This window comes from Chinchilla lanigera, unplaced genomic scaffold (genome assembly GCF_000276665.1).
Source record: "Chinchilla lanigera isolate Chin_1 unplaced genomic scaffold, ChiLan1.0 scaffold00099, whole genome shotgun sequence".
NCBI lineage: Eukaryota > Metazoa > Chordata > Mammalia > Rodentia > Chinchillidae > Chinchilla > Chinchilla lanigera.
The window spans coordinates 1829273-1847116 of record NW_004955500.1 but is presented as its reverse complement, the minus strand read 5'-3'; the positions used below and the strand labels follow the sequence as shown (position 1 = coordinate 1847116).

General features: G+C 43.6%; 1 protein-coding gene across 6 annotated transcripts in view; it reads right to left on the bottom strand.

Annotated features, from left to right (window-relative positions):
- Positions 1–17844, bottom strand: part of Pphln1 (periphilin 1) — a gene marked incomplete in the record, with an annotated part of 147089 nt that overhangs the window by 44940 nt on the left and 84305 nt on the right. For 4 of the 6 annotated variants that reach the window (XM_013505665.1, XM_013505667.1, XM_013505670.1 and 1 more), the window contains 3 exon segments: positions 4616–4735; positions 8200–8279; positions 10642–10698. In XM_013505665.1, the coding sequence (XP_013361119.1) occupies positions 4616–4735; positions 8200–8279; positions 10642–10698 (257 nt within the window). 6 annotated transcript variants of the gene reach the window in all.

Below are 17844 nucleotides of genomic sequence, written 5' to 3'. Positions count from 1 at the left end.
ACCGTGTCCTACTGCCTCTACTCTTTCTTTTGTAAACAGGCTCTGCAGACCCTCGTAGGAAATCTTCTCTAAATAATTTAAAAACCGCATAAGGGAGGCGATCATGGAGAGGTCCCTGACCTCCCCTAACCACAGCATGAGCATGTACTTCCCCATCTTTCACGCTAGCTTCTTTTAAGCATTTCTCCATGGAGGACTCAGATTCTGAGGCTAGGGGTTTTGCTGGAGGAGGAGGAGACAGGAAGGGGATTTTGAGGGAGCCGAGGTGGTGAGGAGGGCCTTTTTAAATGAAGCCTCTTTTGTTTCAACAGATTGAATGGTGACTCTGCAAAGATGCCAAGTATCCAGGTGCGCAACTTTCACGGGACTTAACAACCGTCTCAATTTTTGACCCACAGTTCCTAGGCCTCCAGCTCAGGCTACCCTGCAACAGAATCCACGGCATCGTGGGCAGGTAACTACTAGGAGTTTACTAGTTCAAGCTAAGAAACTTTACCTCCAGGTGTCTTTATGAGACACTGCGAAGGTTGCTTAAATTGTTCTTCCTCTTCGGATAAAGTTTATTCCACACGGCACGCAAAGCAGATGAAAAAATGAAGGAACAAGAAGAAAAATAAGCACACTGCCTATGCTCACTTGGCAACTAGACAGTTAGAAGACCTCTGGGCGGCTAAACCCAACATTTGACCTTGTCATAGATGTGCCCGGCTACTCTGTAGCCACCTACGTCCCCTTACACGACGAGGAGCTGGACCTTGCTTCTTTTCCAGGCTCTGGTAGACTGTTCCTCCACGCTGACCCGTAGCAGCAGGTTGCCTCGCCGTTGCCCACCTCACACAGGGCTTCGCTTGTCAGTGTATGACCACGGCGGTGCACAGGACCAGAGGATTACTTGAAGCCGACACTTCATCTACATTCGAGGTCCATGGGGGTTGTCCAAGCGCACCCACTGTGAAGGCGTCTCGGAGGAGCAGTGCTGAACTGAGAGCTCTCTGGCTTTTATTGCAGGGAAATACAGGAAGGAAGGCAGCTTGGTTGTCAAGGAACAGAGAGGTCTTCCACGACCTTTTGTAGGATAATCTAAGCAATTTACTGGGCAGGGGGAAGGACAATGACCAAACCTACGCTGCTTCTCTAATCTTCAGCCATACATTCCAGTGCCTACCTGCTTTTGGCCCTGCAGGCCCCCGTACATTCCAGGGGGTGCATGCTCTTGCCCACAAGCCCCTCCACGATGTACTCGCTCATGCCTCCACACCAGTCTCCCAGACAGTGCACTTCCGATACACAGGCACACTGGCTACTGAAGAACTACTCTTCACAATTCTGAGGTGCAAAATTTAAGGGACTTAAATCAAAAGCATAAGCATCATTTAAGAAATTTTAACCTCCATATATCCTAGTAGCCAGAACTGTAAGAGATAAAAGTACGGTCTTGTAAACTGTTCGGTTTCCAGTATCATGATAAAGCAGCACGGAAGTGAGGTGCGCACAGGCCTACACACGAAGGAGGTACACTGGGGGAGCATGGGGAGCACAGCAGGACCAGCAAGTCTTAGGAAGGCAAAGGAAAGAAGAAAGGTAACTGAGAAAAAGCTCCACAAACTCGCTCTATCAGGTTGTTCCAATAACTTTCAGATAACCTGCCTTTCATTTAGAGAGCGCAAAGCCAGCCTCTAACAGCTACTTAGGTGCACTACATTTCCACAAGACACGACTGAGCTCTCCTTGACGGTAAGCTCTGATGCGGTGTGTGACCCAAGCAGATACAGAATGAATAGTGAGTTTAGAGCCACTACATTATCTCTCTCTGAAAATCTGTACCTCAAAACACTAATAGACAATATATGCTGCTTAAAAAAATTTAAAGTTAAAATTTTGGTAAATCATACAAACTCCATGATTCATCCTTTCATGGATGGGCATATTAATATACTAAAATCTCTGTATAATGCCGACATGTCAAAACCAACCTACCTCTTTTTAAATACAACATTTCCCAAACATTGTGGCGTATAGAATCTTCTTTTTCCCTCCCTCAGACCATCACAATTCTACAGAATTATTAGGCCATCCAATCTGTCAGAAATGTTCTATTACAGCCAACAAGATCAAAGTAAATGCCAGGCATGGCGCACACCTGTAATCCCAGCACTTAGGAGGCTGAGGCAGAAGGATCGTTGTGAGTTTGAGGCCAGCCTGTGCTACAAAGTGAGCTCAAGGCCAGCCTGAACTGCACAGGGAGACCTTATCTCAAAAAGACAAAACAAAAACAAAACAAAACAAAAGGATCGAAATAAACACTGAACAGAGGAACTAACTATAATAAGGCTGAATACTGACCACATTATTGAATTTATCTTCACTTTCACTGAACTTTAACAACTCCAGGGTGTCTCACGAGAACTACTTAAAATCACACTGAGAGCAGCAAGAGAAGATAAGCGAAAAATCCAAGCATTCAGTCTCCTTCAACACAATATTTCCGAAGTACCTGGGCAGTTACCTGAAGAGCTCAGACAGTACCACACCACCACGAGTAGATTCAAAAGGACACATACAGCAAACACTACTACACCAGATTCTTAACATCAGGCAAACACCTTTGCTCATTCCAGGTTTTTCTATTAAAGCAGTTATGGATTTACTGCACTAGGGTCAAAATTCTATTTTGCCACAAGTACAGACCCTTGAAACAACTACTTAACAGCCTGTGAACTTATATGGGTACTTGAGGAAAATACTAACCAGATGTCGGGACTCAGTTTACAAAGCCTGAAAAAACTTCTCTACTGCTTTTTCCAGTATGAGAAAGCATCAACCCGACTTGGCAAACACTGCAGAGGATGGCATGAAACCGACGCTATCACCCAACATTAGTGATGTACACCAAGTAACACACACACCACAGTAACCCAGGTTGCACACTCACACGTATTTCTCTCCCCTTTGGGTCAACAAAGGACCACATGTGACCTACAACACAACTTCCCGATTTTTAGGGTCATTTATTTTACATTTATCAAAAAAATGGGGCAAATTGTAAAAGAACTTTACGAAAAAGTTTCTATAGACCCCAATGTCACTTGACTACTCAGTATGTCAAATTCTATCCAAGCAATGAGAAAATATGAATATTTAAAATCTGAGAAACGTGCACAGTAAAATTTTCTAAGTTATGACAAAAATTGATGTGAAGATGGAGAAGATGAATATACTATTAATATTTAGAAGTAAAGCCTTGCTTAGACCTACATATTAATAAACCCATTTTATTAATAAAGTATTACACAAACAAGAAAGCAATCTTAGTCCAAAAGAGCAATTCTGAAGCACAGATATCTCTATTAAAGTACAAAAACCACTATCCTAGGACTGGGAGTATAGCTCAGCAGTAGAGCACTTGCCTAGCAGGTTCAAGGCCCTGGGTTCAATCCCCATCACTACCATAAAAAACAAAAAACTGAAAAGCACTATTCAAATTGTTGTTTTTTAATCTAACTTTAAAAAGCGAAAATATTTTATTGTAAATTGCCCTGCTAATAATACTGTGTGGTCCATGCTTTTAAACAGTGCTAGGAAAGGGCTGAAGATTACTTTCTGAAACTTCTCATGCATTTACTCAAGAGCATAGAAAAAAATCAATTATTCGAGTTAAAATGACAAGGAAACATTGACCTATTTAAGAATAATTGCTATCTAAATGATGGACCCGCGGTTTTTGTTTTTTTTTCCAAAAGGTTCTATTTGGGTCAGTTTTGATAGGGCTTGTACTTCTAATGAACAGTGTAATTACTTACTTTGAAAAGGGATCTTTTGAAGGTGAAGGTAAGCTTTTTTTTTGAGACAAGGTCTCTCTATGTAAGTAGGGCTGGCCTCAAACTCGCAACAATCCTCCTGCCTCAGCCTCCCAAGTGCTGAAATTGCTGATGTGTACCACCATACCCAGCTGTTGTAACCATATTACTGTCATAAATGATGCTAATACTTCATTCTTATAAAAAAAAACAACTCCACAGAAGTTATCCCAAAGTATATCAACAAGCCAGAATTCTCCTTCAAATACAGTAATTCATCAAGATATGAAGATTTATTATCTCTGCCTGTCAGGTCAAAACTAACTTTTAGAGTTATCCTATATCTAAAACTCAGTTCTTGAAATTTCTCTATTTGACTCTTAGAAATATTACAGATCATACAGAAAATTTTCAATTCACTTTCAAATATTTTAATACAAATATTTCTTTTTCTTTTTTTTTGGTCTTTTTGAGACAGGGTCTCAATAGGCAGTTCAGGCTGGCCTTGAACTCACTCTGTAGCCCAGGCTGGTCTCGAACTAGCTACGATCCTCCTGCCTCAGCCTCCTGAGTGCTGGGATTACAGGCGTGTGTCACCACGCCCGGCATTAATACAAGCATTTCATAAAGTCTTCCACGAGCCCCCAAATCAAGACTATTACTCTGTGTAGTACATTTTAGTAATTCACAAAAACGTAGACAGCCACGCTTCCCTCCGAACATATCTGAGGCACTGACACAGCAGACGCAGTTCACCTAGAACTTCACACCACACAAATGCTGCAGGAGTCAAACACACGGCACCCGCAACGCCATACCTGGAACTCGGAAATCCCGGGCACGCTGCTCTCCTCCGACTTCTCCAGCTTCTCCGCAGCCCACTTGCTGGCAGCCTCGGCGAGCTCCTTTTCTGTCAGCCTGCTGGGCTTCTCTAGAGCCTGGCAAGAGCAAGAGCGCTGCTGTTACAGCTCTACTTTCACAGCAGCTACATCGAGAAGGGCACCCTGCGCACGCTCGAGTCCTAAAGCCCTGCAAACCTTTCCCTCCCTCTCCTTCATAGCTACTCGGCGGAAGAACTGCTTAAGCAGCAGATCCCCCAGGACACACACACTAGAGGTGACCTAATTTACACAAAACCTCAGGGGTTCATCTAAGGCACAAAGCAGAGACTGACGGCTCACACCCTGACCTTATACAGAACCCAAAAGATAAGCTGATTTCAACTTGCTATCCTTAATCATGTTCAATGAAATGAATAAAGCCAACTTTCCTTAATGTCCACTCCAAATCAACACAACAGAAAATTCCAGACACCCTAGTTTTATAAATCATATAAACCTCAATGCTTACAAAGATTATTAAAATTTAAGTTTCATTTTTTGAATGAAACTTCCCTTTTCCCCTTTCTCTTCTCTAACCTAATACGAAGTATGGGCTTTGGAGTTAAAGATAAACCTGAATTTAAGTGCAGTTTACCTCCTTGCTAGAAAGATCATTTTATATACATAACAATACTTTCAATCTTGGCATTTCATTTATAAAATAGAATTTGTAATACTCAGTTCAGAAAGTAATTTAGTAATTTAGAAAGTAATTCTCAATTTGAGAATTAAGAGAAGCGACAGACCTGAAAATATCTAGGCTAACGCGTGATGCTTTTTTTTCCTGCGTTCCTTGACATCACTCTATTACAGTAACACCTGAAGAAAATTAATCAGTTCATACAGGAAATATAAAATCAACGAAAATAAAGTGTACCTCTGGATCACATATAATTTCCATAATGTCACTTAGATTTAAGGCTTTACATACAGATTACAATACTAAAGCACAAATTAGAAAAATTCTATTCTTAGGGTCCTTACATTAACTCGCAAATTCCATTCTGTTTCCCTGGGATAATTTTCATCACCTATGCCCTGTCACACCTAACTTTCCCCCAACTCTTCTCAAATAATTCCAAACATACCCGTCCCCTGGAAGGCAGTCCAGTAAATATTCCCATCTTGTGGTGTATGCACTAATACAGTGCTTCTATATGTAAACAAAAGCATTTTCATTACACAGAATTTCATGAAGATGATTAGAGTTCACCTTAGTACCTTAACTTATACCCCAGAAACTAAAATGGTAGTGGTAGTTCCTTGGCCAAAGTCACTAACAAACACCAGTAGGATGGGCACTTGAACATCCTCACATTGGCCCCTGGGACAGTTACATGGAGTTGTGGGAGAGAAAAATATCCCACTGCAAATACACTTCTTTCACTTACTCTGGGTTGGTTATTCAGAAGAACTGCAGACAAATGAAAGCTCTGCAAAGCTGTCCCCTCATAAAAGCAAAAGTACAGACATAGCTCCAGGAGATAGTAAGCAGAAAGTATAAACTGCAGCTCCTCCCTTGATCGCCACATCTGCCTAGGAAAGAATCTTCCCAGCGGGGCAGAGGCTGGGCCTGAGATCTGGTTCATACACAGGCCACAGCTGGTTGTGGCAGGGCAGCGGCCTGGGAACTTCTCTCTGCATAATCAGGTAGGAAGCAAAATTCCAGAGTTTCTCTCCTGAACCTCCCAGGCCCTTAAGGCTGCCTCCCCTCAGGAGTGTCAAGCCCCTATTCTTTTGTGCATTTGAAGGTATTATATAAACTTCAGACACCCAGTCTTCCCCTTGATGCCACGTACGAAATCTGTCAAACCTCTGGAAGGAAAACAGAGAATCTGAAACGTTTCTTATTCCAGGCCCCGAGGAAGCCTATATGTCTCATTCCCTGGCCCTGCCCACAGAGAACGTTACAAAGGCTAGGTGTGATGGTGCATGCCTGTCATCTCAGCTACTTGGGAGGCTAAGGCAGGAAGACTATAAATTTAAGGCCAGCGCTGGCAACTGACCAAGACCTTATCTCAACAATAAAAAGAGATGTGAATGAGCTCTGTGGTGGAGCACCGCTAGGCTCCTTTCCCAGTTTAAAACCAAGTTCACAGCTAGCCTGGATTATATCATGAGACCCTGTCTCAAAACAAAAACAAAACCTAGCATACTAGATCCCTCAGGTGTCTAAGAATGCCCCAATAATATTAAGTTGTCACAAAGAAATTTTTTTCCTTCTGAAGCAGAGAACCAGCTGCCCCTGAGTACCCTGACTACTCAGGTGTTTTCTGTGCTGGCTGAAAAGTCAAAACTATCAAGGAAGAACGAACACTGGACATGGGGGTCCGTGGCTGCCAGCCCAGCTGCATGGGAGGCTGACACAGAAGGACTCCAAGTTCAAAGGTGGCTTTGCCAATTTTGCAAGACACTGTCTCAAAACAAAAAACGTCTAAGCGCATGGCCCCATGGTAGAGTGCCCTTGAGTTCAACCCTCACAGCGGGAGAGGAGGAGGAATGAAAAGAAGTGAATGAGAATGTAAGAGCTACGGAGAAGAAAAAGGTGCGACAGCTAGCTGAAGACAAGAGACGGAACACCACTTCTCAAATTTGAAATGTCTGAGGATTACAAACATGAGGTCCAGCTTTTCAACATGTTTCGGGATGCTGAGAAGGTAGCAATGAAAAAAACAAGAGCAGCTACTTGAGAAAAAAAAATTAACTTCTGACATTTTCATCTGCTGTAGAGTAAAAACTTACACCTACCATATGTCCAGCATTTCTGTACCAATAAAAGAGAATCCTATAATAGTCAACTTTTAGGTCCTTTGCCCACAACCAGTAAATGCAAAATCTAAAGCATGTCCCCATCTGAATATTTACTGGTTATGGTCATGATGAGCAAGGGCTGCAGCAGGAACACTACTGTACCACAACCTATGCAAAATACTTCTATGAGAACACTGCTCACTAGCTAGTTACGTTTTGTGTTTAGATGTGCCCCCTCCCCCGAAAGCCTCATGCAGTCACAGCTGAGGCTTTTTCTGAGTTGGCTGAATGTAGACTGTGTGATACTGGGATTGTTTCATGGTGCAGTGCCAGACTCAAGGGCACTAGGATTAAGGCTGTGAGTGCTGCCCGCCCTCAGCAGCCTGGACAAGATGTACGAGAGAGAAACAGCGTGTCAACCCGTTACTCTGCTACCATTCTGCTCGTCATGAACTGTTACTCGCCTGTAATGCCCCTCTGTTATGTCACCCTGCCTTGGAGCCAGCCAATTATAGACTGAAACCTCTACAAACTGTGAACTAAATAAACCTTTCCTCCTCTGACTTTGGGTGTCAGGTATTTGTCTCAGCAAGGAGAAAAGTAATGAAGACACTTCATTTGGCTGCTATTTTCAAGTTGTGATTACTTAAAATTCAAGTTCTTAATTGCAGCAATTAGCCCATCAGTACAATACACACAATGCAAATATTTGTCCTACACATCCATCTTACTTTGCAATTCTTTAAACTGATTTTAGAAAATTAACAAACCTTTGGTGAAGGACCTGCTGGAGAACTTGAGGGTGAAGTGTCTCTTGATGTTTTCAAAGACTGGACAGGTCTCTCTTTATCTATATAAGAAAATACAAGAAGTCATTTTCTAGCTCATTTGTTTTCAATTAAGTGATTCAGTAGCTGAGCTCATGAGTGGATTCATATACTCATTTTCGTACTAAAACTTTGTATTACAATATCTAAAACTACCTGTCTTAGAGGCTGACATCAAAAATTGCAAGGCACAATCAGATGACATCATTTACAACAGCCTAGGCCACACCAAGGTCGGCTCACAAACAGGAAGCCACGAGACACCCTGGGAGAGGCAAACGTGTGGACACCATGCGCCATCTTCTCTGCTGCTAGATGCTGGCTTCAGTGTCTCACCACATACCACACGGGTAGATATTTCAGTTACTGTTCTGTGCGCAAACAGAGCTAACTAAGGAATCCCTCACGGAGAGCACACACTCCTGAAATGCTTGTGCAGTGGAAAAAACACAAGTAAAAAACTATAATTAGAGCACTAGTCCAGTGTCCACCACCAATGAATCCCTAACTACTTATTAAATCATTTAAAATCAATCACTGAGATAACGTTACCAATCTTCATCGTAAAAGCGTACCTGCATGTTGCTGAATGTATACATTTTTTGTTTCTGTTATTGTTTGAGACAGGGTCACACTATGTAGTTCAGGCTGGCCTTGAACTCACGGTGATCCTCCTGGCTCAGCTTCCCAAGTGCTGGGATTACAGGCATGCGCTACCACGCCCAGCAAATGTGTATATATACACCGTATTTAAGAAATAGCTTTGGGTAAATGGACCCTTAACAATTAGTAACGTTGACCTGTTACTGATAGAAACACACCTCACTGAATGATTATTGGAAAAACTAAGAGAGAAAGAGAACACAAAGTGGCACTAAGTTTGAAGTCATACAGAAGCTGGTCAAGACCAGACAGTGCATTAAAGCCAGGACAGCAGGCGCTCAAGAGCAAAAGCAGAGACAAACGCCTTGAAACTGAGGCAAAGCCAGCTTTGGTCAGGTCTTCCTTGTCTCCGCCAAGACAGCTAAGCAAGGGCAGAGAGACTCAAAGGCTTCCCACCGCCCAGGGCACTGGTGAGTAACACCTCTTAGGTCCTGAAGACCCGAAGGCTTTCTCTGGACCTGTGGTTCTCAAGCACAGCAGTTTCGTGCCTCCTAGCCACAAACACTGGGCAGTGTGTGAAGATAACGGTGAGGGTCACAAGGGAGAGAGCCACTGGCAGTGGCCAGGGAGCTGCTAAACATCCTGTTATGCGGGGCATCCCCCACCACGCATCATCCAGCCTCATCCAACCTCAAATGAACCCCTGCTGGAGGCTGGGTCAAAGACAACCTAGAATTTTATGGTACCAAAAACCTGGTCCACAAGAGGCTTTTATATCAAGCACTTTAAACTTCCTGTAGAATTTAAAAAGCAAAGGAAATGTGATAGTAACCATCTATACCCGCAAACGGTCAAAACCAATTTAGTCATTCCTTACTGCATTTTCACTGCACGTGGCAAACTCAACATTGCACTGTGACAGCTGTAGTCTATTTCACTACACCGAAAGTTCACAGATGAACAAGTAACAGTTTATTCGATTTCAAAATAGCCATAACCTTAAAGTCAAGAATAGGCACTCAAAATGGGTAAAAAAATACACCCTATTTTTCCACCCTTAGGATGCAAGGATCTACCTCCTCGTCTCATTTACACACTAAAAGTCCCTAAAAGAAAACAAAGTGCTGGAACAATCAGCACAGCAGACTGTGCTAACTACAGACATCACTGCAGGTTCAGTGTTAACATGTTGTCTGCTAAACATGAGAGAGGAATTCTGTCAGAAGTACTGCAGCTGTCAATAGCTTGCTTCATGTTTACAAAGAGGGTATCAGCTCAACAGCTATGCCGTGCATGGTCCCCCCCAAGTGTAATCTTAACACCTCACTTCACGCGCTCCAAGGCTTATCTGAGCAGGTATCGAGCAGTCTCACTGCGCAGAAGAGAAACGAACACTGAAGAGCAGGGCAGGCAGTTTACTGTACACTCATTTACACCATCTGAATGGGAAGCCCAGGCGAGAAGCAAACGACTAAGAAAGACATGGTAAACACGGCAGCAGAAAGAGCTCAGAAAAAGAAGTACAAATTCCTTGATGCTATCTGCTCAGGGTCTGGTTTCTCTACAGATCTCAGCCTCCTGTACAGTGACTATTAGCCCGGGTAACAAAACCTTATAGCCCCCCAAATCCCACTCCCTGGATCTACCGCTGTGCTGCTACGCCCGTCTCCTGGCAAAGGACTAACGGAGGAGTCATACACTTTCCCCATTTCTATGACCTCTACCAATTCAAGCCTCCCACCCCGTAAAAAACCCCAGATCAGAATCTAGCTCAAAACTCACCTCTTCCTGGCTTTCCTTCATTCTGCCGTTTGTAGGAGGCACTGGCACGCACGGGCTCTGGGGAAAGGTGGGCAGGGAGGAATTAACAGTGGGACCTCTGTGCCCAGCACACGTGAGGTGAAAGCCCCAGACTGAGAGGCTGAGGATATAGCTCAGCAGCACAGCACCTGCCTAGCAAGTGCAAGGTCCTGAGTTCAATTCCTAGTACCAAAAAAAAAAAAAAAAGCCCCAGACTGAGAAGGGTTTCTGAGCACTGGTTGGGCACCCGTACGTTACTGCTGCCACGCACCTTGCAGCTCTGGGGGCACATGGCTAACTGGGAGCTTCCCCAGACACCACACTGCTCCTGCTGCGCTTCTCCCAGCACCCGGCTGCACGAGGGACGCGCGTGTCGGACACGGCGGGCTGTTCTGCTCAGCGTGACAGAGCAGAAAGAGCACACGTGCTCAAAACCGCACAGGACGGAAAGGTCGGTTAACTTGATCCATTTGGCTAAGCACAAGCAGACTTCAGTGTTCCTCCATCTCACCCTGATGGCTGCTGAGACCGGCACCAGACTGCCTCTCGCCTTTCGCAGGCCCCATACTCAACGTCCCTTGAATGATCACTTTCCCAATCTGTCCTTGTTCTCTCACAGCCTGGTATCTGGAATAAAAGCTGAGGTCCAACCCTGGCCTACCTACGGGACAGCTTTCCATTCCGTGGAGCAGTCCCTCTGGTCTCAGCGTCCCTGCAGTCTCAGACTCTGATTAATTCATTCTGTTCAGCTCCAGCATCCCCGGGGGGCAACAGGCTACGTAAGCAAACCCCACTGAAGACGAATCACAAGAGAAGAGGAGAAATTTCTGCTTAAGGTGTGAAAGACCAAATACCACCCCCAGAGTACACTTCTTTGGCATACTGACATGACTATTCAGAGAAACAGCAAACAGAAAAATAGTTCTAAAAATCTGTACTTTGGAAGAAGAAATTTACATTTATCTATATTAATAAAAAGCAGATGCAAAAAGAGGTTTTCTCTGAGATCTCCTTAATGTGCCTGAAAATGGAAGGACCATACTGCAAGAAAAGCAACCAGAGATTCAGCACCCCAACCAGTCAGAGACTCTTCTGAAAGCACGTCAGATTACTGGAGACTTTACCTGCACAACAAGAGAATCGCTTATCTGCCATGGATACTCCTTCACCCTCCCACACGTGACCGGCACCTCCACATTGGAAGGAAGCCCCAGCTTCTCTTCCAATGCTACCCCAAATTCAATCATCTGGCCCTTCTTTGAGTCTCATACTCTGTGAAACTCCCATGTGAACACATGGAATAAATTTTGATGTCTTTTCTCATTTATCTTCCTGCTGTATTTTTCAGAGCTACAATTACTGAAACGTTAGAGGGTTGAAGGAAGATGTGTAAACTCCCTACAAAGCTCAGAGGCTGATTTGGAAGTGTTATGGTAAGGCCAGTCAAGGACAGCATGGGGATAAAGGAATGAGAAAAGAGCAAAAGACAAAGAGGGTATTTTGTCCACCACTCTAAGGACCTAGTCTAATACCCTCCGTGAAGTCCGCATTCAAGGAGTGGTAAAGGAGACACTCACATCTACACCTGGGCCAAGTCAAGCTTGAAACATGGCAGGGTGCACAGACACACCTATATCCGCAACCTGCACAGGAGGCAGAAGCACAAGGATGGTAAGTTCAAGGCCAGCCTGGGCAATGTAGCAGGAACCAGTCTGAAAAAATAAAAAAGAGGGACAGAAGGATAAAGAGGGAGAGGAGAAAAGATGAACCTCACTGGAAATTAAAAAGAACCCAGGAAGGCCTTCAAATATACATTTTGATTGTTCGCAACAAACTGCGTATAACCCTGGGCTTGAGGGTGCATATCTATGAACCCAGCACTCAACTCAGCAGGATCCCAAGTTCAAGTCCTGACTGGGGAATTTAGTGACACCCTGCCTAAAAATAAAAAAATAAAAACACCCGGTATATAGCTCAGAACAAAGGCCTCAGGTTCGATCCCCTGTATCAGAGGAGGGGAGAAGGCTTACATATACTAGTCAGGGTGCCCCAATATTTTTCTAATGAGACCAAAGGTCAAAACATTTCATTCAAGTCTTTTTAGTCTACATCCCAAATTGCAAATTTATTTTTCTTTTTTCCTAGAAAAAAAAAAATTTCTGAATTGTTTGGGGATTGTCAAGCAACTTCTCTAGAGATGGGTTTCAAATGTAACACAAATATTGCCACTCTACTTTTATAACAGTTTTGTTGTGGATATGATATACTTTTCTCTGGCACTGGGCAAGTTTTTGATCCTCCTGAGCAGCTTTCTTTTTAATGTTACATCATGTACTTCAAGACCAGCCTGGGCTACAAAGTGAGCTCAAGGCCAGCCTGAACTGCACAGCGAGACCCTGTCTCAGAAAGAAAAGAAAAGAAAGCAAACAAAATAACGTTACATCACTATAAACACCGCTGCTCCTTTTCTGTTTGCCTTGGCCACGCTTTTAGCTCATCTACCCCAGCTGTTCAGAACATTATCACAGGGCATTTCTTTCGAGAACTATTAACTTCATTCTCACATTTGTTTTCCTATTCTTGCTCTTTTTAAAGAAAATTCACCCACTTATTTAATCCTGTTTCGTTTATTTCATTCAGCTATCTCAAATTCTTCTTCAAATCAAGCCTAAAGACAAGAGTAGTTACACTTCACAGATGAGCCACTGGAGCACTCGTCATCTCACCTCAGCTGTAAGAGCGGACTGCATCCACCTCTTCCAAACTCCGTGTTCGTCCTCCGCGTCGACAGTATGAAATAAACCCTGAGGAAAACTACTCATTCCACTGACATCGGCAAACGCGACCCATCCGTTTACTCACACCGCTGGTTATGTGCCCATTTTTGTTCCAAATTTCAGAGATACTGAAGTTACTAACACACTTATTATACATTCCCATCCATGTTGCCTTGGGTTGGAACACTAATTTCCTTAACAGACAAGTAAACCACCCAGCAGAATTAAAGGATCTGGAACAATTAAGTAGTTTCACTCCACAGAATTTTGGGTTTGCTTTATTTTAAACTGTACCGCACTGAAACATCTAGTACTGCACTGAAACATCTAGTACTGTACCTGCACTTCAACATCTAGTTTTTACTGGTCCACTCACATTGAAACCAACAGTCTCACTTGTCTTCTACCATAGCACTTTAGTGGTGTCTAAACAATATTTTCTACATATTTTGGCATTTGATTTCTATGCCTGTGTTAGCTTTCCATCACTGTGATAAAATGCCTACTAACTTACAAAGATCAAAGGATGATCTTGGCTCACAGTTCTGGAAGCTCTGGCCATGGTGAGGCGGCCCACAGCTTTGGGCCTGTAGAAATATGGTATTCATGGACAGAGGAGGCATATGATCTAGGGGCAGTGCAGCACAAGGCAGCAGAGAGGCAGAAGGAGCTGGCGTTTGATTATCTCCTTGCAGGGCATCCCCCCCCAACATCACAACCTCTCTAACCAAGCCTGCCCTCTCCAAGACCCCATCACTTCCAGTAATGCCACAGACTCAGGGCCACGTCTATCACACATTTCAGACCCCAGTGCCTATTTCTGTGCTAGTCTCTCTGTATCGTTCTTTCTCTTCAGTAGGTTACTGTTCCCGAAATGTGAGTACTCGTAACCTCAACACTTTTTCCTCTACTATTTTTACATGGCTCCATTCAACACCGTGAATATAAATGTCTCTCAGATATATCTGTCTTTTTCACATTCTGTTAGAATGCTGCTCCTCAGCTATTTCACCATTACCTCAAATTCACCTCACCAATGACCTCAGTAAACAAACACTAACTTTCCGTTGAGACCAAGGTAAGAAGGCTCAAAACATTCCTACCTTCCCCATAACTTGCTAAAAAAAAGGAAGAAAAAAAAAAAAAAAAAAAAAAGAGCTCTAAATTAGGATGAAGGAATGAAACCAGAAAGGAAAAAGTCTGAAAGTAGCACTATGGAAATCAGAATTTATACCTACTGGTGAGTTAACGAATATATGAGAAGGAAAAACCAAACGGTACCTAAGACACATGGTTTCTGACTTCTAATTAATCTACAATTTTCCAACTTTATGGTAGTACAATAACCATACAGAGTCAGTAAAAACCGCCCCAGCGAAGTTTCATGCAGTCATAGCTGAAGCTTTTCAGAGACAGTTTGATCTGGAGTTCGTGGTGCTGCGATTAAGGATGCATAGTGACTATATTAGTCCACTGAGTGGTCTGCCATAGTGCTGGGTGTGGACAATGGGAAGGCCCTCCCTGGCTGTGCGTGCCGCCCACCCTGCGGGCAAGGTAGCCTGGACAGACTGTAAGACACAGAAGGAGGGCTGCAGCCATCGCTTGTTGCTTGTTACATCACGGCATTGCTCCTTTCCTGCCTTTGCCCACCACGAGCTGTTTCTCCTCTGCGATGCCCCTCTGCCACACCACTGTGCCTTAGAGCCAACCAACTATGGACTGAAACCTCTAAAAATCTCTGAGCCAAAATAACCTTTTTCTCCTTTAACCTTCAGTGTCAGGTGCTTTGTCTCAGCAACAAGAAAAGTAACTGAGACACTGTACTTCCAATTTCAACTCTGACCTTTTCTGGGGCTAACAATACAGTGTACAGGACTCTCCAAGCTGAGCAGTGACAGCAAGCCAGGGGCTCAGCCTCCCACACCTGCCACAAGGGTGCGCTGCAGCGCACTGTGCTGCAAAGCGCTGGAGTCCCAGTAGGTTAGGGCGCTAAACGCACTGTGCAGCATAACAGTATGTGCCGCTCATGATGGGGCATGTAAGAATCTACCCCCATTGTAAGTGAAGGAACTGGCTCCAACGCCAGTACACGCTTTACCACAGTACTCTCAGCATCAATAGGGACAGGGGTCTGCACACAAGAAAACAGAACAGAGGCCTCATTCATTCTGGCTCATCCTGACTAGAAGGGTTTAAAATTCTACAAAGGAGAAATTCCCCTGGGAAACAAGCCAAGGATGGAGGCAGAGAAAGAGGAAAAAACCAGCAAAGAAAAGCACCAAGATAGACCGGTGTCATTGTAACTCAAGAGAAGGAGAGTGAGCTGACAGGGAGAGCACCGAGAAGGCCAAGGAGACAACGCCAGTAACCTGAAAGAGCCATCCCTCCCTCTCCCCAAGAGGTAAGCAGGAAAGCAGCAGGGGCCAAACTCTGGGGACAGCTCCCATGCACTAACACACACACACACACACACGTACTCAATGCAGGGTCACTGCACCAGCCACTCGAGTCACTATATTCATCAGAAAATCACTGACTTCAAGAGATACCCACAGAACCCCTCACTAACTCCAGGCTAACCACAGATAAGGTACCCCTTGTCAATTAGCTGCCTGTCCCAAAGACAAGGCCCTGAAGAGTACGTCAGGGACAAGTGAGACAGACAGGAAAAAAAAGCACAGAGACCATTGAACAGGAGAGGGAGAGAGGGAGAGGGAGAGAGAGGGAGAGAGGTGCCGAGAAGCCAAGGCAGTTAAGGCGAGTTCCAGGGGATGAGGGGGCCCTCTGACCCCTCTAAAAACAGCCGTGCACAAAGGGTCCGCGGCTAAGGATCTTTCTACCCTCCTCCAGTTCCTTTTCTGAAGCAGCCTCTTGCTATTGTAGTCCACGATGGCTTTGAACTCGTTATCTTTCTGGCTCAGCCTTCTGAGTGCTGGAATTAAAGGTGTGTGCCACCACTTCAGCCCTATTCATAATTAGAGCATAGAGAGAGTCACCCCTTTCCAATAATGTTTTCCCTTCCTTAAACTTTGTATCTTTGAGTTAGATTCTATAATGTTGTTTTGTTTGAGAAGGTCTGTACTCAGAGCTTCGGATGTGAGTTTCCTGGCTGAATCTACTGCGGCCCTGGTTGGGCCACGCACTGGCGAGGAGCTCAGTGGGATTTTAGATAGCACCTAGAATTCTTCTGCCAATTTAACCATGTATTTGCTTGTCTCTCTTACTAAATCATAAATAAAACAGGGTATAGAGCAGATGATTTGCTTGACAAATATGTATGTTTAATGTTTTTGTTTATTCAGAGATTGTACACACGCTGAGTGTGGTGGTGCAAACCTGTAATCCCAGGACACAGGAAGCGGAGCCTAAGTTCACAGCTAGTCTGGGACATGTAAGGAGTCCCTATTTTAAAATAATAAGTAAACAGACAGACTTACATAAATTCTGTAACTTTTAATCTAAGAAACACTATTTTTAACTACCAAGAGAATGGTTTTATTCTGCCTTCCTTATTGCCTAGTATTTAAGATTTAAAGATAAAGTGTATTTTCCACAATCACTTCAAATCTACACAGAAAAGTCTGCTCCACAGCAGAATTAAACGTTAAAACTTTATTAGGGTTTCACCTAAAATCAAAAAATTCAAGTGGACTTCAAAATTTATTCACAGCCAACACCTCGTAAGACATGAGCCCTTCCTATTACAAAGAGCTTTCAATGCCGAGCACTGATCTTCCGATATACCCTCAAAATATTTTCAATTCTTCTACACTGTTATCTTAGAATATGTATTGTTTAAAATAATAGATGCAGATGAATAGTCTTCCTTTAAAAGACCTGCTACTATCAGGAAAGAAGCAAGGTCCACAACCAAACAGTTGAAGAAAAATAGGCTAAATGAAGCAATAAATGCACAAATCTCCCCCAAAAAGGCATTTTAAAAATTCAACCAAAATATTACATGTCTCATTAATAAATGAGCATCACTGGTAAATTTGACATTAATTTCTATCAGATGTTTAGGGTAAACAAAAATGCAGTCCACAAGTACTGCCATAACCATCCCTACCATCAAAACTGATTTACAAACTATGCAATGCAAACTTTATGTCACTATTTTAACCAAGGAGATGATTTCCAACTTAAAATTATCAAGAAAACCATTGACAAGGCGCTTCATGAGATCCGCAAGCTGAGGAGCTATACAAAAGTGGAAGGACTGTGTTCTAACACAGCAAGCTTAGCACAAGAAGAACTTAGAGAATGGGTATGCCAAGCGGAACTCTGGTGTCACCTTTATGCTATTAACGCAAATGAAAGATCAATGATTAAAGTATAAGAAAATGAGATTAACTAAGGACAACCTGCATGAGCCTGTAGAAATGGATGAGCAAACACCAAAACGCTG